The 26,807-nt window shown below is 40.6% G+C and overlaps 1 protein-coding gene across 4 annotated transcripts in view; it reads left to right on the forward strand.

The window, feature by feature from the left end:
• Positions 1-2,533: 2,533 nt before the first annotated feature.
• tpte (transmembrane phosphatase with tensin homology) overlaps positions 2,534-26,807 on the forward strand; it is a 67,445-nt gene continuing 43,171 nt past the window's right edge. The window contains exons 1-7 of one of the 4 annotated variants that reach the window (XM_048597709.1): positions 2,728-2,805; positions 2,908-2,957; positions 3,107-3,244; positions 9,560-9,645; positions 15,728-15,805; positions 22,273-22,320; positions 26,278-26,439. In XM_048597709.1, coding sequence (XP_048453666.1) covers positions 3,119-3,244; positions 9,560-9,645; positions 15,728-15,805; positions 22,273-22,320; positions 26,278-26,439 — 500 coding nt within the window. In that variant the 5' untranslated portion in view covers positions 2,728-2,805; positions 2,908-2,957; positions 3,107-3,118. The other 3 variants (XM_048597711.1, XM_048597708.1, XM_048597710.1) reach the window with 3 other exon arrangements.

Consider the following 26,807-nt stretch of genomic DNA (forward strand, 5'->3'; position numbering starts at 1 on the left):
TCATCAGGCGCTATTTCTGCTACCTCCAGCGAGATGCCATCACCAGACACATATTCCCCTCCCCTCCCTTGTCTGTCTTCTGCAGGGACTGTTCCCTCCGGGACACCCTAGTCCATTCTTCCTTCACCCCAACAGCCCCCCACACTCCCATTGCACCTTCCTCTCCAACCGGCGAAGGTGCATCACCTGCCCATTTACCTCCTCCCTCCCCAGTATCCAAGGGCCCAAACATACCTTCCAGGTGAAGCAAAACTTCACTTGAACTTCCCAGAATTTGGTCTTCTGCATTTGCTGCTCACAATGTGGTCTCCTCTACATTGGGGAAACGAAGCATAGACTGGGTGACTGCTTTGCAGAACATCTACATTCTGTCCACAAAAAAGACCCTGAACTTCCAGTTGTCTGCAACTTTAACACACCACCCTGTTCCCTGGCCAATATCTCTGTCTATGGCTTGCTATAGTGTTCCAGCGAAGCCCAATGCAAGCTGGAAGAACAACACCACATTTTCCACTTGGGGACCCTGAAGTCCTCCAGAGTTAATATCAAATTCAATAACTTTAGGGCCTAAACTCTCCCATTTCCTAGCCCCCTAACCCACCCAGCAGGCCTTGTTATCACATAGCCTGCCATTACAACACTATTGTTAGTTACTAACAGACCCCATTAACAACTATTCACTCTCCTAGCCAGATTGTTATCAACTTCTTTGTCTATCCAACTGCTCTTCTCTCTCTTCGGGCTCTATCCTATCGTTTACTCCCTACCCCACACCCCTCCCTATTTTCTGCATATAAACCAACGTTTTCCCAGCTACCGACAGTTCTGAGGAAGGGCCACCTGACCCAAAACGATAACTCTGATTTTTTTCTTCATAGATGCTGCCAGACCTGCTGAGCTTTTCCAGCAACTTCTGTTTTTGTTTCTGATTTACAGCATTCGCAGTTCTTCAGTTTTTTTTGACGTCCCATTTTGCTTTTTTTTGAATCAATTATCAGTTCTGGTCATTTGATTCAAAGAATTACTTACAGCCACTCCTCAGTAAGTTATCCACTTACACAGGGAAGGATTCCTTATCTTTGTAAAGACTATACATGACATTGACATTTACCAGAATGACAGAATCACAGCAATAAAAATGCATTATCATTTTCTGAATCCATATACTCTGAAATTATGAATATAGCAACTTGCGCAGTTGAGTTTAGTTTTGATGACATTATGTAGTTGGTGTAGATGTGGGATGATCTATAGCTGCAGTGCTTGCTAAAATGTCAGTCACTGTGAGAAATGCATTTTTGATAGAATTATCCCTATCTTCCTATGTCATTCATGTATAATGATGATTGTATGTCTGCTTATGTGATGAAACCTTTGCAATCTTTGAAACTGTAAATGCGTGTAAGTCTTTTCTTACACAAAGAAATATACTCTATCCACATTCAAATTCACTTTTGAGATGCTGCAGTGCTTTACTGTGTTAGATGAGAAATTCCCTAATGGGATCTCTACTGCTGTCTCCCATTAGTCCACAGTCACTCATCAATAGATAGAATCCCTACATTGTGGAAACAGGCTGTTTGGCCCATCAAGTCCACACTGACCCTCAGACATCCCACCCAGACCCATCCCCCTATAACCCACCTAATCTATGCATCCCTGAACACTATGGGCATTTTAGCACAGCCAATCCACCTTGCCTGCACATCTTTGGACTGTGGGAGGAAATCCATGCAGACAGGGGGAGAAAATGTGCAAACTCCACACAGACAGTCACCCAAGAGTGGAATTGAACCTGGGTCCCTAGTGCTATGGGGCAGTAGTGCTGACCACTGAGCCACCTGCCACTCCCTAAATATATTGAGATTTCCACAGCTCCATATACTATAAGATTGGACTTATCAGTAATTTTATAAATAAGCTCATAGCCACTTGCTCACATACAAGCTTGACACAGAAAATAGAACATATCATCACTATCTTACTGACAATGGCTATTCTGATCAGATCATTGTTCATTGTGTATCATGCATGGGTTAAAGGCCAGGAATACCAGTGAAAAGTGAACGGTCTACCTCAAATTATTATGGAAGGGCAAAACATCTCAAAAATACCAGTGCCAATGTGGTGCAAGGTACGTCAACCCAACGATGACCTGATTAGATCAGACAGCAAGCTCCAGCAGCTGGTAATGATAGGCAGATACAAACTGTACTCAACTATCCCAATTTGTAATATCAAAAATAGAAGACGTCAATTGTTAGCTGTGATTCTGCAGTTTGGCAACACTTGCTGAACGGTCCTGAGTGCTACTAACCAATTTAGAACAATCAGTCTAACTTATAAAGTAACTCATTTATATACTTGCTGGGAGTGACATTTATTCATACTTTTCTCTAAGCAATCAAAATAAGCTCAAGTCTTGCATCTTTTTGAAAACTTGGGCATTTGAGGAGACTACTATTTTGCTTTCTCCATGGCAATGTCTCAACCAATAAAAGTGGAGTTGCCCACCAATCAGTGCCTTTTTCACCTGTAGTATAAATCCTCACTATCTTATAGGTTTGTTGGTTGGAAAACTTACATTCGATTAAATTAATTATTGGATTTTTGTTATTAAACTCTATTTCAGCAGTAAGTACCGTATGAATTTTTCAAAAACTTCTTATAAACTGATAACAAATAGGGTCTTCAGGTATTGAAAAATAAACCAATAGTGACGGGTATCAATAATTCACCTCTTGCCTGCAGGCTCTACCTCAGGAGACGTGCGACTCTATGCTGGTGCTCTCATTGTTGAATCAAGTACGGCCTGTTAGTTTTAGTTTAGCAGTCTATGCTGAGAAGTCTATTAAATTCTGTTTAAATTCTTCCCAACCGATAAGTTTATACTTTTCTCTATCGCAGCACTTCTTATTGTGTCTGATTCAATTCAGTTCAAACTGTTCCCGTGAAAGGTGAGTTTGTTACTCTATCACTGGTATGGATTGACCAGGACTCTTATAGAACATTACAACCTTGTGTCGACGTAGTTTTTGTTTTCTCCGTTTGTTTTAAGTGCTGTGTTCCCCTTTCTTACCCTCTCGTGTACAACTTTGTTTTTAAGAACAAGTCTTCCATGGACCCTAAGGAAGCTGGACTGAGGAAGAATGGATTCGACAAAAGCGATAAGTGCACTAAAATGGAAGATTACAAACAAGTAGGCAATATTGCACGGCTGAAAATGTTGTGGGCTAGATGGAAGGTAAGAATACTGTATGTGTCTTTTCCGTCTTGTGAACTAATTGAGAGGAAGCGAGAAATAAATTACCATCTGTTTATCTTTGGGGGAAATGCTTTTTGCAAAGATATCTGCATCTCCTGCCGAGAACTTGTTTTTATAAATGAAATTAGTGTTAAACCAATATTGTTTTAATCTAGGAACTATGTGTGACTTTGATTTTTATTAAGAAGGTCGGATTTTTTTTTACGCGAAGTAATGGGAGCAAAAACCTTTTCCTCTATCTCACTCACTCCATCCACCCACCGTTACACGGCCAACAACTGTGTTAAGGTTTAAGACCAGTGGGAAGGGCAGTGAAAGAGAATGTTGCCAATTGGCCTATTCTTATCAACAAGCAAACCTTCAACTACTGTATATCCATACCCAAGCCATAAAATCTCTGGAAATAAGAATCGTGTGCAGTCAAATGTCAACTATAGACTGCAGTTTAAAATGTAAACTAACTTTTTTTTGAATGATACTGTCTCATTTATAAATTCCCCAATGCGAATGTTTAAACTACTTTGGTGTGATGAGGGCTCTATTGGTTCAAAGAAATAGGACTTTATTCTTTGGATGTGGCTATCGCAGGCTGGTGCTAACGTTTATTGTCCCTCCCTAAGTGCCCTGGAGAAAGTGGTGAACTGCTGCAGTCCATGTGCTGGAGGTAGAACTAACCCAGAAGGAACGGTGACATATTTCCAAGTCAGGATGCAAGTGGCTTGGGGGTATTTACAGGTGGTGTTCCTATTGTTCTGACCTTGTGCTTCTCTAAGATGGTTACAAGTTTGGAAGGTACAGCTAAGGGAGAATTGGTGATTTTCTGCTGTGCAGTACACACAGTTACTGCTGATTTGTTGGTGGTGGAGGGAGTGGATGTGATGCCAATCAAATGGCCTACTCCATGCTTGATAGTATCAAGTTTCTTGAGTGTTCTTGGAGTTGCACTCACCTAGGCAAGTGGGAGGTATTCTATCACAAGTTGGGAGCGTGTCTTGTAGATGGGTGGATAGACTTTGGAGTCAGGAGGTGAGTTACATACTACAGGATTTATAATCTGACCTGCTCTTGTAACTGCACTACTTGTGTGGCCTCTGGTCAATGGTAACCCTGAGGATGTTGGTAGTGGGAGGTTCTGTGATAATCTCTGCCTCAAAAATATTCAATGATGCCATTTTAGTAATCGACTCACCCCTCCAGAAAATGCCTCCACTCTGTCTTTAATTTTATGATCCTTATTAAGCTATCCCCTTGTGATGGGTTCAAATGACAACTTTATTACTACAAATGGATAACTGACCTTTTTATTAGTTTCTGTCATGTTTTACATTATAATTTTTTTTAAAATCCAAGTTGATTATCAGGCTTGAGTGCTCTTCTAGGTGGAGGGAGTTGATACTGGATTTTGCAAAGTGACACATGGAGTATTATACTAATGGGGAAGATAATGCCTGTAATTGGGTGAGGCATTAAGTTACAATAGTTACAATGTTGAATCTCTGCATCGTATTTGATTCTGAGCTCAGCTTCTGTTTCACCATCCTCTACGTGATAAAGGCTGCCTGCTTCTACCGCCTGTAAACTTTCCTACGTTTGCCTCTATCTCCACCTATTCAGGATTGATGGAAAGGGCTTCTAAAAATTTGCACTGCTGTTTCTGGTGAGGAAATGCTGCTTGTCAAGTATTGATATTAGTTAAGTGGTTAAATTCTGTACCACATCACGCAATTGAAAAAGTGCTTTTTTTTTTGTTTTATTTATCTCTAGTTGGCTGGGAGGGCGCGGTGAAAACAAATCATTCTAACCAACTAAAACTACTCTGCTTTTTTTAAAAAACAGAAGCACAATAAACTGTTAAAGGGAATTCTTTCTCTATAGGGAGGAAATCAGCTTTAAAAAAATCATGACTAGGCAGCTGTTAAAGGAAGTTTTTTTAGAAACTGCTATGTCTGCAATCCTTAGAAAAACAGGGCTGGTTTATAAAAGTGTGCTATGAGACTTTTATTCCCAACCTTTGTCCTGTTAAAGTGCTGATACATTCACAAATCCTACTTCATTTTTCCATTGGCAAAATAATGACTAGTCATTGAGTCTGTACTTTTTATACATATTTTAAGATTATGAAATTTGTAGTTTTGGTTGAATATTAGCAGAAACTCAGGACCATTGAAAACACTTAAAATTAGGTAAGGTACTGAATCCTTTGCTTGTTTCTTCACTGTAGCTGATATTTTACAGCTGCTGCCTTGCCTGTTTTGTTTTAGTAGATGCGTCCTGTTTCTGAATTATTTTAATTCAAGAAGTGAAGAGGGTGGTATGTGCATGAATATTTGCTGGAGAAAAATCTATTAGCTTGTCAGGGAATAATAGAAACGAAAAGACAACTTTTTAAAAAATCCTGTTCACGTTGTAGCAATTTTTCTTTGTAGCTTTTGAGACGCATAACATGAATTTTAACACTTGCATTTTGAAAAATATTTTGTTTTTCTTGCTTTGTCCTAGTTAGGTGATGATAAAAACTGTGATTGGTGTGGATGCTAATTGGATCATTCTTCTACAGCACGCTAATGTGCTAATGCAAAACCAATAGTTGTGCTCTCAGGTCATGACAATTTGCTGGACATTGTTAGTAATGAACTGAGCCTCTGGCTAAGGAATGATTTTGTGTTTTAACAATATAATGTTTATTGTTTTAAGCTTATTTTGGTATCCAAATGCGAGGTTCTGAGGAAAATGCTTTAAAGCCATGTTCAGAGTCTTAGACATTTTATTTCTGCTACATGTTATTTTTGTGGAAAAAAAAGTTACAGTTGAATTATCTCAATTTCCTTTTATTGAAAGCTAATTTCTTTTCAAAGCTACTTCTTGCTGTCACACGGATAGAGTTTAACCTGGGGTGCTTTCTCCTTTGGTGTTAAAATCAATGTGGCAGAAGTAGGCCTCTGTGCCTTGAGCCTACTCTGCAATTCAATATGATTATGGGTCATTACTCCACATTACTACCAATCTCTCAACCCATTGTTATTAAGCCTATCTCTACCTCTGCCTTAGAAGTATTCAAGGACTCTGCTTCCACCACCTTTCTGATGTCCTCTGAGAAGACATTTCACTTTTCTGTCTTAATGAGCAGTCCCATTTTTACTTTTAAACAGGGATCACTGGCTAGGTCTAGGCCCCCTCTCGAGGAGATATCCTCTCCACATTTACCCTGTCAAAACCTCTGAGGCCTTGTTTTCAGTCAAGTCATCTCTTACCCTTTTTTCCAAACTCTGATAAGCCAATCCACCCATTCCAGGTATTAATCTAGGAAGCCTTCTCTGAACTGCTTTCAATGCATTTATATCTTTCCATAAGTAAGACCAATATTGAAGGTAGGCATCCTTAGAGGCTTCGCATGATGGCAGTTGGAGACGAAGAGGCCTCCTACCCTCCCTCAATCTCCATCTCCAACTGCTGTTGTGGGAAGCCAGACCAATATTGAACTCTAGTTGTGGTCTCACCATTGCCTTGTCAACTAACTCCTGTATTAAATTCCCCTTGCAATAAATTCTAACATTCTATTTGTTTTTAACAATTACTTTCTGTACCTTCATACTAACGTTTTGTGATTTCATGCACTAGGTCACTTAGATCCTTCTGCATCTGAGCGCTGCAGTCTCTGTCACCATTTCTATTTTTAAAGATAATGTGCTTCCTTCTTGTGTGCCTTGCCCAAAATGGCCACTTTGATATTTTCCAACATGATACTCCACTTGTTGGATTTTTACTCGCTCACCTAAGATGCTACAACAGGATATAGCTAGGTTATGTTCTCTGCACAAATTGTTTTTCACCCTATCTTTTATGATCAGCAAATTTTGCAGCCATACCTTTTTGGTTCCTTCGCCCATGTCATCTTGGATTATAAAACATGAGGGCCTAGCAGCAATTACTGTAGATTAGACTCATTAAATGTTGCCAACCAGAAAATGACCCATTATGGTTATTTCTGTTAGCAAGTTAATCTTCAATTCAAGCCTTGTGGCACCATGTCGAATGCCTTCTGGAAATCCAAGTACATCCCTTTATAACAGTACATCTTACTACTGCAAAGATCGCTAATTTCTGGTTAAACATGATTTTGCAAAATGATATTGACTGCTTCATTACCTTGGCACTCTAAGGACATTACATCAGGGCACTTAATAGCTTCTAACACCTTCAATGTGCTTTGATATTAAGCTAACCGGCCTGTAGTTTCCTGCTTTGTGTCTCCTTTCTTTTTGAGGAAGTAAGTTACATTTACAGTCGTCTTTTTTTTCCCAAATTTTATTTGAACCTCCCAATCTAGGAAATTCTGGAAACCTAAAACCAACACATCAGCTATCTCTTTTGTCATACAAGACAGAAACAGACCCTTCAGCCCACACTGACCAAGTTTCCTAAACGGAACTAGTCCAATTTGCCTGCATTTGGTCCATATCTCTCTAAACCTTTCTTATCCACATATCTGTCCAAATGTCTTTTAAATGTTTGTAACTGTACTTTCCTCTACACTTCCTCTCGCAGCTTGTACCACTTACTCGCCATCCTCAGTGTGGAAAAAAATTGCACCTCTGGTCCTCTTTGTAAGTCTTTCTCCACTGTCCTTAAAAATATGCCCTCTAGTTTTGGACACCCCTAGCTTGGAAAAGACTGTGGCTTTTAGGATACATGCCTTTATCAGCTGAGGCTCCAAATACAAGTGCAGAGAGATTGCACTAGGGCTGTATAAGATACGGATTCTGCCAGAGATTCAGTTCTGGTCACCACCTCTTAGGAAGGATATGATTGCACTAGGGATGGCCTGGAGGAGATTTACCAGGATGCTGCCTGGGCTGGAGGGAATAAGATATGAGGAATAGTTTGGTTAGGCTGGGATTGTTTTCCTTGGAGCAGTGAACTGTGAGGAGGGGTGGGGGGGTACTTGAAGGGTGTAGATAAGAAGGTACAAATTTGCTGCTGTGCAGCTGGGACCCCAGGTGAAGTGCACTTTATACAAGGACCTGGGATGGAGGGTGATGCATGCAGCAGTCCCTTAACCATTGACTGCAGTGGTTCACAGAATCCCAGCCCAACTGTTTATTTTATGGTGTCATGGAGTCCATGGGCCATATATATTGGCTGAGGGCGTTTGCACTCCCCTTTCTTTTAGTTATCTGAAAAACATTGTTATGTTTTTGATTGTACTTCAGCCTTGCCCTCCTATCTTTTGGGCACCTGGTGTGGAGGGCTGTGGGCACATTGGAGGGCCCCCTTGTGGCTCTATTCCTGGGCCTGGCCATTAACAAGTCCAGGCAACGGGTTGTGGCAGGGGGGTGACATCTCTGCTGACTGTCTGCCCCTCTTCTATGGTTATGTTTGTGCCCAGGTGTCATTGGGGAAGGAGCACAGTGTCCGTCAATCTCTTGAGAGAGATGGGTACCACAGGGGATACAGTGCTTTATTTCTTGCATTGCCCATAATGGGCTTTGCATGTAAATACTCAATTGGATACGTGAATGGTTTTTATTGGTAGTGGTTATTAGTATTTCTTTTTTTTTAAAAAAAAACAAAAACTCTCAAATTCCATTAATAGAAGCATCTGTAACAAGGGAATATAGACTTTTAAAGTAAGATGTAGAAGGTTAAGAAAAGCATTTTATTTTAGAGGGTGGTGAGACTCTGCACTCACTGCCTGAACTCTCAACATATAAGCAATATTTTAATAATCTTGTGCATTGCCTTTGGACTCTGGACTATGGACTATGAGCTGGTTAATGGGATCAGTGTAGTCAGATCTTTGCTGACCACAGACGTGATGGGCCAAATTGCTGCCTTCAGTCCTGTAAACATCTAAGCAATGAAAACTTCTATTTTCTAGTTTATATTTCCAAATAAAATGTGCAGTTCTTACAATAAAGTGGTTATTCAACTTGCCTCTGCCACCACTATCATTGGCTGCAATCTACAATGTGCATGTAAAAATGACTGTTGCCACAGCAACTCAAATGATCAGTAAAGCACTGTACCATTACTTTGTTTGGTACTGGATATTTTTTATTTGGTTTTGAATGCAGCTTACTCTTTTTTTTGTTTTGCACTCTATTTACAAGAAGAATTAGTATTGTGTAAAGGAATGCTAGAAAATACAGCAAGTTGGGACAAATTGAGGAATGGTTAGTCAGATCAGATGAGATTTCTCATAACAAAATGTTGGTCTTTTCAGACTTGCATTGTATTTCTGTTTTTTTTTTTAGGTCACGTGTTTTTCTTTAACTCTGCTTTTTTTATGCTCAGGGTGTTGATTATGAAAATATCAAACCAGGAATGAATGACCGCAACATGTCAGCTGTCGGATACAGTACTGGATTTGATGCTGATGGGTGAGTGAGAGCTGAAATGTGCTTGGTACCAAAGAAGCTTGAAGGTGGATAGTGACTTTTTTGTTTTACTTTTGGAAATTGAGAACATGACTATCAATTTATCTGCAATCTCTGAGTAACTGTACTTAAAACTGAATTTTGATAAAGTCAGTAACTTCAGTTCTTCAAGTAAGGTTTTAGCTTTGATTTTCAGAATCTTGGCTTCTTAGAAATTCAAATTTCCTTGTGTTTTGGTACTCCAGTGTGGCTTTTCACAGGAGTGAGTGTCAGTGTATTTCTGTTGGCACTTAAACTTAAATGCACATTTTTAAAAAATGTTTGGAATGCATCATCTACTCCTATTTTATTTAGTCTATTGTCATATTCTTGGCTTTCTTAATCAGTTTCTTTTTGACCTAACTCTATTTGCAAGAAGAATCCTCTTGCACAATTTTTAAGATTATGAAATACAACCATACAATACAGCACAGGAACAATCTCTTCGGCCCACCAAGCCTGTGCCAATTCCTAAACTTTATTTACACCTGCTACTTATTGCTCATAAGCAGTTTCTATCCCTCTATTTGCCTCCTGTTCATGTGCCTTTTAAGATACGTCTTAAATGTTACTAACATGCCTGTTTCCACTAATCCCATTGGCAGTGTGTTCCAGGCACCCACCACTCACTGTGAAAAATTTTCCCTGCACTTCTTGCCTATAATCTTCCCCTCTCACCTTGAAGCTGTGCCCCCTTGTAGTTGGCCTTTCCGCCCTGGGGGGAGAAAGGATGGATATTATCCATCCTATCTATGCCTCTCCATAATTTTGTAGACCTCTATCAGGTCGCCCCTCAGCATCTGTCTTTCCAGTGAAAATAATCCGAGTTTAATCAACCTCTCCTAAAGCCCTAACTAAACCTCATAACTAAACTCTCCAGACCAGGCAACATCCTGGTAAACCTTGTCTGCACCATCTCCAAAGCATCCACGTCCCTTTGATAGTGTGGCGACCAGAATGGCACGCAATATTCCAAATGTGGCCGAACTAAAGTTTTATACAGCTGTAGGATAACTTGCCAACTTTTATACTTGATACCCTGACTGATGAAGGCAAGTGTGTTGTATGCTGCCTTGCCCACTTTATCCACTTGTACTGCTACTTTCAGGGATCTGTGGACCTGTATGCCCAGATCCCTTTGTATGTCAATGCTCCTAAGGTTCTGCCATTTTACTGTTTATTTTGCGCCTGAATTTGATCTTACAAAATGCATCACCTCTCATTCATCCACATTAAACTCCATCTGCCAGTTTTCTGCCCAAATCTATGATGTATCTATATCCTGCTGTATCCTTTGACAATCCTCCTCCCTGTATGAAACTCTACCAATTTTGGTGCCATCCACAAACATGCATATTACAAACAAAAAAAATCCCAGTATTGATTGTTGTGGAACACCACGAGTTAGTGTGTGCCAGATTTTGGCTATTTTTCTTGTGCAAGAGATCTTGTAGGTTAATGCTTTTTGTACTGCGTCATCATGTTTATGTAATGCATCCTGCATTTTTAAAAATTTGTGCAATGCTAATTCATAGATTTCATTTTTTTTAAATTGAGATCATCAGAGCAATTTTAATGTTTACAGGATCTGCTGTGCTGAATACTAGCACAGCTTACATTTGCTGTCATTTTGGAATAGTTCCTGGAACTAGCTTATACTATCAGCAGTGGTAAAACTGATCAATTTTTCTTGTCCTTGTCATCGTTGTCGTCGTCTTCCCTTACCCAGCATCACCATCACCCCCCACCCCTATCCTCTAAGCACCCTTCTGCTTTATGCTTCCACAAACTTTCTTTCCCTGATGCCCCTCCCCAGTCTCTTCTCTGCCAGCTGGGGATCTGATTACTACACAAAATAACAGAAATTCAATTTGTGCCTTTTATAGGTTTTATGTGTATGACTTCTTCATTACCAGTTTTGGCAGGAAGGAGGTGGGGTAGGAAGGGAGACAAGTGACTAATTGCTTGAGAGATAGTAGGAACTGCAGATGCTGGAGAATCTTCACCATCCCCCCAGACCTCCCCCTCACAGAGGGCGAACGGTCAGTCCTCTGTAAAGGGCTCACCTTTGTCCCCCTCCACCCACACATCGACGAATACCGGTCACGTTTGGACATAGAGGTTTTTCCACCACCTCCACCTCCGCGTTTACTTCTTCAACCGTGAGCCTAACCCTGCCTCTACTGACCCCTTCTCCCGCCTCCAACACATCCCCTCATCCTGGACACCACCCCAAGGCCTCCTACCCTCCCTCGACCTCTTCATCTCCAACTGCCGTCGCGACACCGATCACCTCAACCCCTCCACCCACTCCAGCCTCTCCCCCACAGAACATGCAGCCCTCCGCTCCAATCCCAACCTCACCACAAAACCCGCGGACAAGGGAGGCGCAGTTGTAGCATGGCGCACTGACCTCTACATCGCTGAGGCCAGGCGCCAACTCTCCAACATCTCCTCCTACCGCCCCCTTGATCATGACCCCTAACCACCAAACCATCATCTCCCAAACCATCCACAACCTCATCACCTCAGGTGACCTCCCACCCACAGCCTCCAACCTCATCGTTCCCCAAACCCTCACCGCCCGCTTCTATCTCCTTCCCAAAATCCACAAACCTGACTGCCCTGGTCGACCCATTGTTTCCGCCTGCTCCTGCCCCACCGAACTTATCTCCACCTATCTCGACTCCATTTTCTCCCCCTTGGTCCAGGAACTCCTCACCTACGTCCGTGACACCACCCACTCCCTCCACCTCCTCCAAAACTTCCAATTCCCCAGTCCCCAACACCTCATCTTTACCATGGATGTCCAGTCCCTATACACCTGCATTCCCCACACAGATGGTCTAAAAGCCCTCTGCTTCTTCCTGTCCCGCAGGCCCGGCCAGTCCCCCTCCACTGACACCCTCATCCGCTTAGCCGAACTCGTCCTCACCCTCAACAACTTCTCTTTCAATTCCTCCCACTTCCTACAGACAAAGGGGGTGGCCATGGGTACCCGCATTGGCCCCAGCTATGCCTGCCTCTTTGTAGGTTACATGGAACAATCCCTCTTCCGTACCTACACCGGCCCTAAACCCCACCTCTTCCTCCGTTACATTGATGAATGTATTGGCACCGCCTCGTGCTCCCACGAGGAGCTCGAACAGTTCATCCACTTCACCAACACCTTCCACCCCAGCCTTAAGTTTACCTGGACCATCTCTAACACCTCTCTCTCCTTCCTAGACCTCTGTCTCCATCTCTGGCAACCACCTAGAAACCGATATCCATTTCAAGCCCACCGACTCCCACAGCTACCTAGAATACATCTCCTCCCACCCACCTTCCTGCAAAAATGCCATCCCCTATTCCCAATTCCTTCACCTCCACCGCATCTGCTCTCAGGATGAGGCATTCCACTCCCGTACATCTCAGATGTCCTCGTTTTTCAAGGACCGCAGCCTCCCCACACCCCACCCTTCAGCAGTCGAGAACGCCCTCGACCGTGTCTCCTGCATCTCATCCTCACACCCCCTCCCCACAATAACAACCAAAACAGAATCCCCCTCGTCCTCACGTACCACCCCACCAACCTCTGGATCCAACGCATCATTCTCCGACACTTCCGCCATCTGCAATCCGACCCCACCACCAAAGACATTTTTCCCTCCCCACCTTTATCTGCTTTCCGGAGGGACCACTCTCTCCGTGACTCCCTTGTCCGCTCCACACTCCCCCTCCAGCCCCACCACACCCTGCGGTTGCAGGGAAAAGTGCCGGAAGTGCTACACCTGCCCCTACACCTCACCCCTATCCCAGGCCTCAAGAAGACTTTCCACATCAAGCAGATGTTCACCTGCACATCTGCTAATGTGGTATACTGCATCTGCTGTTCCCGTTGTGGCCTCCTCTACATCGGGGAAACCAAGCAGAGGCTTCGGGACCGCTTTGCAGAACACCTACGCTCGGTTTGCACTAAACAACTGCACCGCCCAGTCGCGAACCATTTCAACTCCCCCTCCCATTCCTCAGACGACATGTCCATCCTGGGCCTCCTGCAGTGCCACGACAATGCTACCCGAAGGTTGCAGGAACAGCAAGTCATATTTTGCTTGGGAACCCTGCATCCCAATGGTATCAATGTGGATTTCACAAGCTTCAAAATCTCCCCTCCCCCAACCGCATCCCAAAACCAGCCCAGCTTGTCCCCACCTCCCTAAACTGTCCTTCCTCCCTCCCACCTCAAGCCCCACCCCCATCTCCTACCTACTAACCTCAACCTGTCCATCCTCCCTGGACTGACCTATCCCCTCCCTAACTCCCCACCTACACTCTCTCTCCTTTACTGGCTCCATCCCCGCCTCTTTGACCGGTCTGTCCTCTCTCCACCTATCTTCTCCTTTATCCATCTTCTATCCACCTCCCCCTCTCTCCCTATTTATTTCAGAACCCCCTTCCCCCTCCCCCATTTCTGAAGGAGGGTCTAGGCCCGAAATGTCAGCCTTCCTGCTCCTCTGCTGCTTGGCCTGCTGTGTTCATCCAGCTCTACACCTGACTAATTGCTTGAATGGATGACTGAACTTCACTGTAAAAGCTCAAATGTTGTAAAGGGTGGGACAGTGAAAATAATGCCCTTCTGCTCGCAAAGTTGCTCAGAATTAACATTCGTAGAGAATGGCTTTATGACCCTTCGGTTCAACTTGTCCATGCCAACCAAGTTTCCAAACCTCAACAATTTCTGCTTGCTTGCATTTGGCCCATATCCTTCTAACCTTTCATATTTGGATAGATACATGAATATCTCAAGTGTTGTAGCTGTATCTGCATCTACCACTTCCTCTGCCTGTTCTTTCCACACTTGAAATTTATCCTGCTACTTTGTGCTAGGTGGAATTGATACAATTCCTCCCTGCCCTTACAATGTTAGGGCCTATTGTTAAACTTAATTTGGTGAATACATGAAATCACAGTTCACTGGCCACCAGTAACGATTTTATATTTGGAATTTAGTTTCTTGGCTTCTAGTACTGTTCCTGAATCCTTTCTATGGGGCAAATGAAACCTGACACTTTCTTTTTTCTTTTTCCCTGTGTTTCTACGAATAGTGACAGCCGAGTTCAAACTGGAGAGTAGTTATGGGATTTACCTTGTAAAAGTTGCACTTGCTCATCTCCTAGTGGTTGACTTGAGAAGTGCCTTTAGCTAACATTTGTTTTTGAGGAGGTGGTCACCTGCCCACACTTGGAGACTAAATGCCAAGACAAAGAAGTTTTATCTTCCCTTGTTCCCTAAGCAGAGCTAAGAGTTTGCTCTGTGTAAAACCCGGATGTACTGTTCAGTTTTTATGAACAACAAAAGACACCTGACTATTGTTTTTCCTCAAACTAAGTCCAACCCCTCTGTTTATTGTACACCCAGTCTTGCTCAGATTTGATGACCTGAGCGATAGAACAATCTATTGTTACTAAGAAACTTAAAAAGGTGAGATGGTAATTTAGATCCTTTTGAGATTACTTTCTTTTGTGCTATTGAATAAGGAATTGACGTCTTGTGTACTTTTTGTCCTTTTTTCAACTAAAATGGAATGGTTTTAGTGTATTGTATGTGTTGTAAATATTACAAGTATACCTCTTCGGTTAGCTATAGCTCCAGACTTTACTGAACAAAGTCTGGTTAGCATTAGCTTGGTAAAAGAGATTCCGTAATGGAGATTTTTCACCAAGTCATTGAATGGTCTTTTAGCTTTTTGTTTAATTTTTAAATATACTTAATATATTAATTCTTTATGCTATCTGCTTTCCTTTTGATGTTCATGAGGAACAACATTACCGGTAAAATCCATTATGAACAAAGCTGCCATTTAGTTCCTGTTTTTCAAAAGTCCTGTCTGTCTTAGTTGTGAAAACAATCATAATTTATAGTTTAAGGATGTGGTATCTCAATTTTGTCCAGGCCACAAACATTTGAGACTGTCATTACAGTGCCATCTAGGTTTAGAAGAGAATGTTAGTGAGGTGGCTGCATCCATATTTGGAATATAGATTTTTTTTTGTGTTTTCTTCAGTTTCAGTGATGACATGGAAGCCAAAGTGCAAATAGATGATGGGAAAATGGAATGTGTTGGACCAGACACCTGGTATAAGTAAGTGTTGTTTTCAGTTCTTTTGACAATTTATGCTAATGAAAGTCATTTTTTTTGTCCTGTTGATTCAGTGCCTGAAATCCAATAATCTGCTTTATGATATTAATTGAAGGATCGGTATCTGATAGTGATGAGTATCAGAAGAACAGAACACTTTTTTTATTTTCAAAATTAGTGCTTTAGGATCTTTTACACTGTCTAGGCAGGCATCTTAATACAAAGGTTCATCTAAAGAACGGTACCTCTGATAGTTCAGGGTCAAAACAAACTGTACTCTGACCCTTCACAGTGTGGAGCTGGAGGAACACAGCAGGCCAGGCAGCATCAGAGGGGCAGAAAAGTTGATGTTTCGGGTCAGGACCCTTCTTCCTCAAGCATCTGCAGTTCTTGCTATCTTTGTACGGTGACCCTTGATTTTTCTGCTGTGTACCAAAGTGAGACTTGAACCAAAACTTTGTGGCTTGGGTATAAATGCCACTGACTGAGCCATTGTTGCTCTGCTCTTCCTTTTGAAGGGGATTACTATGATCTGACTACTTTAGCTTTGTAATAACTAAAGAAGTGCTGTATCTCTTTTTCCGCCCCCCCCACGGTAATGCATCTTGGTCAGATGTGATATGTAGAGACTCAATTTTGAGTCTCCAAACTAAAGTCACTGTTATCTGGAAGTTTTTTTTTACTCTGATTTAAATTTTGTCTTTTAAGTTCAGAGAGGTATGTGAGTGAATGCTAATTTTGGAAGCTTTTCTGCCCTGTATGTGAGCATTGCCAAATTCAGACAGTTAAAAACTCTGGCTGATTTGCTCTTGGATCAGTCAAGGTAATTTTGGATAAACCCTCAGTCTGCCATAAATTTGGTTTCTGATCCAACCTGCCATTGGCATGGTGTTAATTCCAATTAATGTCTGGTAAAGACTTATTTCTTTCAACGCCTTGCCCAGGTTCCTTTCAACAGCACCTTCCAAACTTATGACCTTTACTGCTGAGAAAGATAAGGGTAACAGGCACGTGGGAACATCCATCACCTGCAAACTTCCCTCCTAGCCTCACAACATCTTCACTTGGATCTATAATCACTGATCCTTCAGTGTGTTACTGGATCAAACTCCTGAACCTCCCTTTCTAACAGCACTGTGGGTGTATGTCCCTGTCATAGACTTCACTGGTTCAGGAAGGCAGCTCACTACCACCTTCTTGATGGAAACACATGGATGAGCAATAAATGCTGGCTTAAGGCAGGGATACCTACATCCAGTGCATGTAAATAAAGAATTCTAACACTAATTGACCATTGGAAAATTTTAAAGTAAAAGAATTCGTGTAATGCTTTGTAACCCTGGACATGCCAGTGTTTTACAGCCAATGAAGCGTGACCACTGTTGCTAGGTAGGAAACATGGCAGCCACAGATAACAATTTGTAATAACAATTTAGTGATGTTGGTTTAAGGTTAAATGTTGGCTAGGTCCCTGAGAGAATGCTATTCTGAAAAATAGCATCATGGAATCTTTGCCTTCCTGAAAGGGCAAATTGGTCCTTGTTTTAACTTTTGTATCTGAAGGCCAACACTGCCACAATACTGCACTGGTACACATTCCCAATGTTGTACTCCAGTCTTGACCTTATGATGCAGAGGTGAAAGTGAGGCCACTGAGCCACCGCTAACATAAGGGTATGGATGAGCAGAGAGATCTCGGTGTCCATGTGCATAGATGACTGAAAGTTGCCACCCAGGTTGATAGCGTTGTTAAGAAGGCGTACGGTATGTTAGGTTTTATTAGTAGAGGGATTGAGTTTCGGAGCCATGAGGTCATGTTGCAGCTGTACAAAACTCTGGTGTGGCCGCACTTGGAGTATTGCGTACAGTTTTGGTCACCGCATTTTGGAAGGATGTGGAAGCATTGGAAAGGGTGCAGAGGAGATTTACCAGGATGTTGCCTGGTATGGAGGGAAGGTCTTATGAGGAAAGGCTGAGGGACTTGAGGCTGTTCTTGTTAGAGAGAAGAAGGTTAAGAGGTGACTTAATAGAGACATACAAGATGATCAGAGGATTAGATAGGGTGGACAGTGGGAGCATTTTTCCTCGGATGGTGATGGCTAGCACGAGGGGACATAGCTTTAAATTGAGGGGTGATAGGTATAGGATAGATGTCAGAGGTAGGTTCTTTACTCAGAGTAGTAAGGGTGTGGAATGCCCTGCCTGCAAAAGTAGTAGACTCGCCAACTTTAAGGGCATTTAAATGGTCATTGGATAAACATATGGATGATAATGGAATAGTTTAGGTTAGATGGGCTTCAGATTGGTTTCACAGGTCGGCGCAACATTGAGGGCCAAGGGGCCTGTACTGCGCTGTAATGTTCTACGTTCTATATCGGAGTCCTCCTGGATGGACCATGACTCTGAGCTCCTCATGTAACCTCTTGTAGGTATGGACATGCTGCTGGCCATGAAATGCAAATATGTTTTTGCAGACCTTGTGACTGTAGCATGGATATACACCAATAGTGTGCAAAGCCCTAAATGTATGAGTATTGTTTTTGTAAAATGATGCCTGATTTTATTCAATCTCTGAGCTGTGAAAACTTAAAATCCTTTGCTTGGTGTTGCTCATCAACATATCCCTCCAGGCAGCTCAGTGTTAGTGAGTAGTTCATGTGATGCCATCAACAACATATTGTAATTTTGCCTTACTATTGGAAGATCATGTACGATTTTCCACCTGTAAAGTGCCAACCAAGGCACTAAACTGGAGAATTGTTTGCTAAACTTGCTTTTCTGAAGAGGGATGCCCTTATGAATCTTCTATACCTAGAATATCCAAAAAGCTGGTGAACCTCCTATTTCTACTATCCCTTTTCCCACGCCATCTTTGTCTTAAAAGAAAAATCACCAGTTGGCCAAAAATACTTAATTATGTAATGTCCTACTGAGTGCCTCAAGCACTTTGTGCAGTTAGTTTGTTTGCACAGCAAAGTCTCGCAAACAGGTGTGGGTTTGTAAATTGGTAAGTTGATTATTGCCCAAGATGCCAAATTTTCTGTTTTCAGAAAAATAGAGTGGATGGCGTGCTCTTGACCACAAAACCACTGGAATTAGAACATGTGACACCCATGACAGTTCTTTTTAAGTGTCTTGTCCACCATGATTATATGTTGAAGCTAAGAGTTGACCTTGACTTTTTTAAAAAAAACTTTCCCAGAAGTGAAGGAGTGGCCTGCTGATCTAACTGTATTTTAAAATTGCTCTCGCTGGACTTTTAGAATCAATGCAAATGGGTTTCTTCTGAGTTCTGTTGACATCTTGTCCAACTCCTGTTGGCTGCTTGCTGTTTTGAAGCTGTCATTTGATTGTGTGGACACATTTGGCCATGACACTGGTTTTCAAATGGTCAATGTTGTGGAGTATGGCTGCTTCTTTCTCTCTGTCTCTCAGATCTGCTGAAACTACCAGTTCAGTGATTGCAAGTATTTTTGCATTTGAGGTCAAAGGGTACGGCCTTAATGTGCAGGACACTGCCAAACCTAAAAAGAATGAACTTCACTAGCCTTCATGAACTTCATCAGCCACAAATTAGCGCATACAATTCTGCAAGCTTAAGAGGTAGTATAATGCACTGATCTTTTCCAGTCCTGTACACAATGGCCCTTAAACTAAATCTGTGATAGTAACTTGTGTCCTGTGGAAATAGTATGCGATATGAAGAAAAAATACAATGGTTCCCTCTTTCCTTATCTGTGTACAGAGCAGTGTGGTTATGTTGCTGGACTCATCATTGGGAATCGACATTGGTAACCCAGAGTACGTTGAAATAAGTCCCACCATAGTTTGAAAATTTGGGCATTCTAATCTCTTATAACCAAAGTGTACCATGTTCAATTATCACGAAATAGCTGATTCACAAATATCCCTTTTTACAGAGAGAATCCTGCTCTTGCCCTGAAATGGCTTAAATGTGACCCCAGTCCCACAGGCCAAACAAGACATTCCGTTATATCAAGCTGCACAATACATGCCAAGCATGTCAGTGATGCTCACACCCTGAGAAGATGATCTATAATTAATACCTTTTTTTGTCTTTCAAATTTGTGCTACAAATATTTTACTGCCTTGTCTCCAATAGAATATGCAGATTTTATCATCTTTGTATGTAACAATTTGGATACGTCTTGTCGCTTTTCTAATAGCAATGTAGGAGCCCAAGTAAGCCATTTGGCTTGTTAAACCTGCTACATTATTCAGTTCAATCATGGTTGACTGGTTGTGGTTTTGGCTGCACTTTTCTGTTTGTACCCAATAAACCGGAACTCCCTTGTTGATCAAATATTTAAATAGTTTGGCCTTGAATAAACTCAGACCCAGGCTCCCCTGCCTTCTAGGGAAGAGAATTCCATCCACGAATGGCTCTTCAAAAGAAAATACTTCTCATCCCTCTAAAAGGGAGGCCTGTATCCTGAAGTCGTTTCCTGGTTTTTCATCTCTTCCCTGTCCTTCCCTCACCCTTCCTCCAAACACATGCGTGTGCGCTCATGCACACTGTCTACATTTCCACTCTATCCAAATTCTTCAAGATCTTGAATGTTTCAATAAGATTACCCCTCATTCTTCTAAACTCCAATGAATATAGGCCTAACTTCTCATGATGGATGAGTCCATCATTCCTGGAGTAATGAGCATCTTAAAGCTGTGACCCCAGTATTTTGTAGTTGAACCAACTTTTTGACAATGTATTTAAAGTTGGAATTGTAAACTTCAAGCTTTTAACTCAGTAAAAATGAATTCATTTTAATTACGTTGAAGGGATACTGGATTTAACGTGTTAAGTTTTAACACCATATTGGTTGCTAAATGATTTTTATAAAAATACATTCGGGTTTTGCTCATATGTGCCATCAAATGATCAAGAAAGCCTTTTATTTATTTACCATTGGAGAATCTTTTTCTCTTTAAATTTGAGTCTACTTTTGAAATTTCTAGCAGATGTTTAGAAAGCGTTCAGGACTGAAAATACAATTATGCATGCTGTAAAATTGAGTAGCCTTTCTCAACAGACTGTTGTTTGGAGTTTTGCTTTTATTATGTAAACAGAATTAGAGTATTTTTAAACAAAAAGTATTGAGCTACCTCAATCTCTTAAACCTTAATATCCCCAAACAAATATTACCTTGTCACAACTTGTTGTCATGTAGCAGGGCATTTTGTATATCTAGAGCTGGTTTTATATACTTGGTATTTCTTTATATTTATTATACTACAATACAGGGCACTTGCACTTAAGGAAATGCTGATTTGCATGGTCTTAATCTTTTTCTGGTGGTGATTTTGGAGTTAATGACTTTGTTATTAGGCAATTTTCCATCTTCTTCACTTTTCCAACAGCATTATGAAAGTTTGTAATATCAACACTTGCTGTCCAACCCACAAACCACCTTCAGTGTTTTTAAGCATTCAAAAGTCCTGACCGGAAAATAATTATGAATGGAAGTTATACAATATTTTACCATCCCAAAATGCAGTTAGTATCGCCAATAACCATAAAGAAACTTCTCTTTTTTTTTAAAAGATTCTTGACCACAGGGTACTGTTCAAAACTTGCATTCACCATCCCGTTCCTCTCCAGCCCCACTCCTCCTAATTTGCAATTTTTCTTGGGAAAAGTATGTCTGCAGATCTGTTGAGCATGTTCTTTGAGAATTCATTTTTTCTCTAAAGCTTAATTTTTAAAAATCACTTCCTTGTTATACAAGATTAAGTCCTGATTCTCTGATAGATGATTAGTAAACGTTGACTTTTCATTTCCACAATTATAGTTAAAGCCAGTGATTTGCACATAGCCCGTAATGACAAATACGTGGGCCTGTTACCAAATAAGGAGAGGTGTTAGGAACTATCAGCTCGTCTGAAAACCTGCTTCCAGTTTGTTGCAATTAAGTGGCCTTCAGTTCCACCATCCGATCAAGCCGATCAGGATTTGTTTTTCTTTTTTTCTTTTTTGTCAATGACGACTAACAGCATGGCAGTAATGCATTTTTCCCTGGTGGCTGGTGTGTACATGTAGTGTAGCTTTAATCAGGTGGCAAAAATTGGCAAATAACACTTGGATCCTGAATTTATTAAGTATATTGGAGTGCCAAAATGCTTTGATTTTTAAGCATATTGATTTTAGTGCAGTGTAGTAAATATTTCTAACACTATAATATTGGCTATAGCATTTAAAAGAGAACATTAAATTTGAAATGCATGCATATAGGTTGGAACTAAGATACAATATTAACTAGTAGTTTACGTTTCCCCTGGAATGGCAGTGTGCTTACCTGTACTGTAATAAAAAATGTTTCTTATTTTAAAATAAATGTCTAGTGCATGTGACTATCTGAAAACTTACAGGGGTTGCAAAATAGTAATATTGGAACTCCAAATGTACATTTAAGTATTTGATTCATTATTTGTATTTTTTTTTTTTGTTGCAGTCAGATCAAGAAAATAATTGCACCTTATGTCATGTCCTTCTGGTTTCGGTAAGTAGGCCACTTCTACTAATGTAGCCAAGAGTAGTGTTGTTGTTTTAAAAATTACAATCTTAATCTTAATTTAAAATGAAACTCTCTCTAGGGGTGTTTGCTTTAAACAGCATGGGTTGTATACAGCTGGCCTTTCTCCGAGATATTTCCTAACTGATTAGTTGAGATGTTATAGCCCACCTCGGGCGCAGGTGGGACTTGACCCCAGGCTTCCTGGCTCAAAGTTAGGGACACTCTCGCTGCAACACAAGAGCCCCTCTAGCCTTTCTTCTATTGAAATGATTTATAAGCAATCATTTAATTTTCTCACCACATAATTACAATTTTTTAATGTTGTTAAACATTCTAAACTACTTCTATTCATTTAGAATTATCACTTCCATTCCCCTTCCTCCACATAGTTTGATGTTACTGGACTTTACATGCTTGGGTATGTGGGTTCAAATACCACCATGGTAGCTGGTGGGATTTTATGCATTTGAAATTTAAATCTAGAATTATGAACTGGGGGCAGAAACAGACCACTTGGCTTCTCAGGCTTGCCCCACCATTCAATAAGATCATAGTTGATCTATTTCTTGAATTCCAAATGCCTATCTAATCATTATAATCTTTGGATTCTTGTTATGTGCGGATTCAATGACCTCTGTTTTAAAAGCTTTCAATGACTCTTAAAAATATTCAATTGAAATTGAAAGCTAATCTCAGTAATAGTGTTTTTGTTAGCATTGTCAAAAAAAAATCGGGTGGTGAGCAACAAATGTTGGCCCCACCATGAAAGAATCGGGGATATGGGAGAGGCAGGTTGTAAACGTCCAAAATACAAAAGTGAAATGTTGTTGTGCACTTAATTTTTAAGTCTAACTGTCAGATGAATTGGTTTTAATGTCTTTTTTTTTGTACAGTTCAGCAACTTGAATTTGTATTTAGAGCATCTTTGTATCAGTAGGGGTTTGAAGTATTTTTGGAAAATACTAATTGAGACTGAGCCAGATTTGTGGTGTTACAGTTCAGAGTCTGAATTACAGTGGCAACATGTGCATTTTATTGTATGTTGTAGACCATGGTCTACAGATAGTGGTGCTAGAGACAACTTTCCATCACATGTCTATCCAGTTGTTACCACCTGTCATTTTACTGGAAGGATTTTCAGGTGGAACCTTGACCTGCTTGGTCACCCCGTGAGTGTGCCTTCCTTGGTTGCCAAGTCCTGAAGAGGAACTTGAACTTGGAGCTTCTGGCTTAGCCAGGAATGCTACCTACTGTGTCACCAGCCTTCCTATAGCTATTAGAGGTGATCAAGAGGTAGCCTTTAAGACATTACTTGACTGGAGGAGAGGTAGGTGGAATTTTAGGCAGAAAACCACTGTACTTTTGGCCTCAGCTGCTGAGACCTTTCAGTAGAGTGATGTAAATCTGTGTGTAATACATCTGAGTTAGGGAAGCGTGGTGATCTTATAGGGTGGGGTAGGTGTAGTATAGAAATGTACCTTGAAATGACCGATATGGGAAAGGGCAAGACCATGGAATTGGGCCAACAGGGTGAGCATTTTAAAATCAAAATAATGGTGTATCTGTATCTGATATAGGACCACAGCAATAGCTAGATTGGTGGATGGATGACACTTTATGAAAGTTAAGGCCCAGATAGAAGCAGCAGAATTTTAGATTAACTCCAGCTTGCAGAAGGTGGGAGATTTGAATAACTAATAGCATATAACAATAATAGGGATGAGAATTTTTGGCAGGGCAGAGATGCAGCTGGATGATATTATGGAGTGGAAGTGGGTGGCTCTTCAACAAAATATTCTGACTGATATTTGGAATGGGGGAGGAAAGAAGGGATTTTCTTTTTGGTTCTTTTAGGACTTGGTTTCCAGTGTATCCACCTAATAATAATTGCACAATTTCTTCCCCATCATTCAAATTTGAACCTTTTTTAAAAACCAAATGAGGGTGAATTAACTTGTAGCCTATGTTGATGAACAATTTGTTTGAAATTAGGACATTGTTTGGGGGATGGGGGCGAGAGATGGTAGTGTGAAGCTTTTTCTTAAAAAGTGGTGATATAAAGTGTGTATATCATAATTAAGTAATTTCCATGTTGTAAAATCTACTATTGGAAATAAAATTTACTTAAATTGGATGTAATTAGTTACTACTTTTTCCTTTAAAAGAAATCCCAAATCAGGGATACCATGTTGTTCAGGCTTCTTTGGTTAAGATTAGAATTAAGTGCCACTTTTGTGAAGCTAACCTTCTAGTATTGGAAACTTATTTGAAATGTAGTACTACCTGTGTTGCACACTTTAGCCTTTTTAATAGTAGTTCTGTAAATATTAACCACCATGATTGCTTGCTAAGTGAATTTCTTTTCTCCCCATTGAACCTCATGTAGTACTTGAGGTATTTTCCAATTGGTGGGCAATAGATTATGACCAAGTGATTGGAGTGAATCCACTTGCCTATTTTTGACTTTGGCTACAAAAGCCCTTTGCAAAAATAAAAAGTCCCTTTCTCTTCTCTTCAATTAAAATGTAGCAGAAACAATAAGGATTACAAGATTTTCTTGAGGGCAACTTTATCTGCTAGCCCTAAGAAAGATAAAGGTGCAATATCAAACATACATTTATTTAAATGCAAAGTTGAAAATAGGTGGCCTTCAATTCAAAAGGAAGAGGAATGAGATAAACTGTTTAAAATTCTTCAGCTGGCCTTGAGGCATAAAGGTTTTAACCTGAGAACAGGGTTGTTTAATTTGTCTTGTCTTTGGCAGTAGTGAATACTTCAGTTACCCCTTTTGAATTCTTGATGTTCTGATGCTTTGTTTTTTTTAAAAAAAACAATCATCTTGGTCACTGGGCACTTCTTGAGAGGCTAAGAGAGCTTTCTCCAGTTCATTAGTCACAAGTCCATTTCCCCTGTTCTGCCAAAATCAACTTCCTGAAATACAGCTAGGTTGTTTGTGTATTTCCATATTTGAGTTCCTTTGTTTCCAGGCTTGATTTAATTGTAGGCAATATCTGTCTCTTCCAGTTTGTGGAACCTTATCAGGCATGGCCTAAGTCACAATAGGAGATGAGTTGTTTCAGGCCTGACTCATTTGATTTTGGAAAGAACTGTTAACTTTGGTTCAGTAACTTTATTTTTCCACTTTTTTTTTTAGTTCCATGAAGCTTAGCCAATCTACGTAGTTGGCTGACTGTGTCCATTTTTAAATCAGTGATTCTTTTCTTTTTTTTTAGGAAGAAAATTCAGTCCATCAAAGTTGAGGAATTAGATAATTTATCTCTGACGACAATGGATCAATAAAAAATTGTGGGCTGTATTCCCCTCCGTTCAAATATTCCATTTCAACTTAAGCTATAATAGGATGCCAACCTGCTGTTTGAGTCCATTTTATAGCATGTTTATAGTGACTTTATTTTTGTTCCCACCTCTATTCGAAAAATAGTTCTTACCCTGACACTCCTAATGGGGCTTAGACTCTTTTCTTCCTGCTAACCCTGAAGGAGTACAGCCGCAATTTCAAGCGTGCATGTGTCCAGGTAGAAAGTTGAAAATAGATCCTCGTCTCAAAAGGAAGAGGAATGGGATCAACCATTTAAAATCCTTAAGATGTCCTTGTGGCATTAAGGTTTTAGCCTGCAATCAAGGTGGTTCAATTCTATTTTCACGAATTTCTGTTCTGTTACCTACTGCTATGTGCAGCTTGTATGAACCAGTATAGAAAATGGAATTGCAGCACTGGGCAATCATTATCAAATATATTGTTGAACTTTATAAAGCTGTAGGAATTGAAGCACAAGGGGCCTTTGTGTCTTTAGATAATATTTGCTGTCCACCTAGAGCTATCTGCTTCACTCCCATTTCCATCTGGTGGTCTGTTCATTAAATCTCCTAGTGTTGATGGTAAGAAAATTTAGAACCTGACCATTTCTCTCTTATTTGCAGGATTTTTGGTATCGTTCTCATAATTGTTGATGTTGTTCTTGTAATTGTGGACTTGTCAACAGCAAATAAAAGTAAGCCTTTTAGACATGGAATTGTAGGAGTATCATTGGCTATATCCTTCTTCTTCGCTATTGATGTCCTCCTTCGAATCTTTGTTGAAGGGTAGGTATTTTTAAGATAACATGGGCATTATAACACTTAATCTTGTTAGATGATTCATTTAAATTTTACACAGTGATCTCCATTCAGTCCGAAAGTTGTGTTTGAGAGAATTGGGGGAAAGCAATGTGTAATTGCTGGAAATAAATCTGCTCCCCAATACTGTTGGCCAAAATCCATTTCTAAAAGAATAGTGTCTAATTCTCTCTTTTCTTGTATAGCTACTGCAATTTTGATCAAATCTGTTTTGCAACATTTCCATATTGTTGCAGGTAGCATGAAGGGCTTGCATAATTCTCCACAATTATTGCCATTTTAACAAAGAAAACAATTGGATGAAGTTGGTGTATAATTCTCTATATATCTATATC

Source organism: Rhincodon typus, chromosome 6 (assembly GCF_021869965.1).
Source record: "Rhincodon typus isolate 14 chromosome 6, sRhiTyp1.1, whole genome shotgun sequence".
In the NCBI taxonomy this organism is placed as follows: domain Eukaryota; kingdom Metazoa; phylum Chordata; class Chondrichthyes; order Orectolobiformes; family Rhincodontidae; genus Rhincodon; species Rhincodon typus.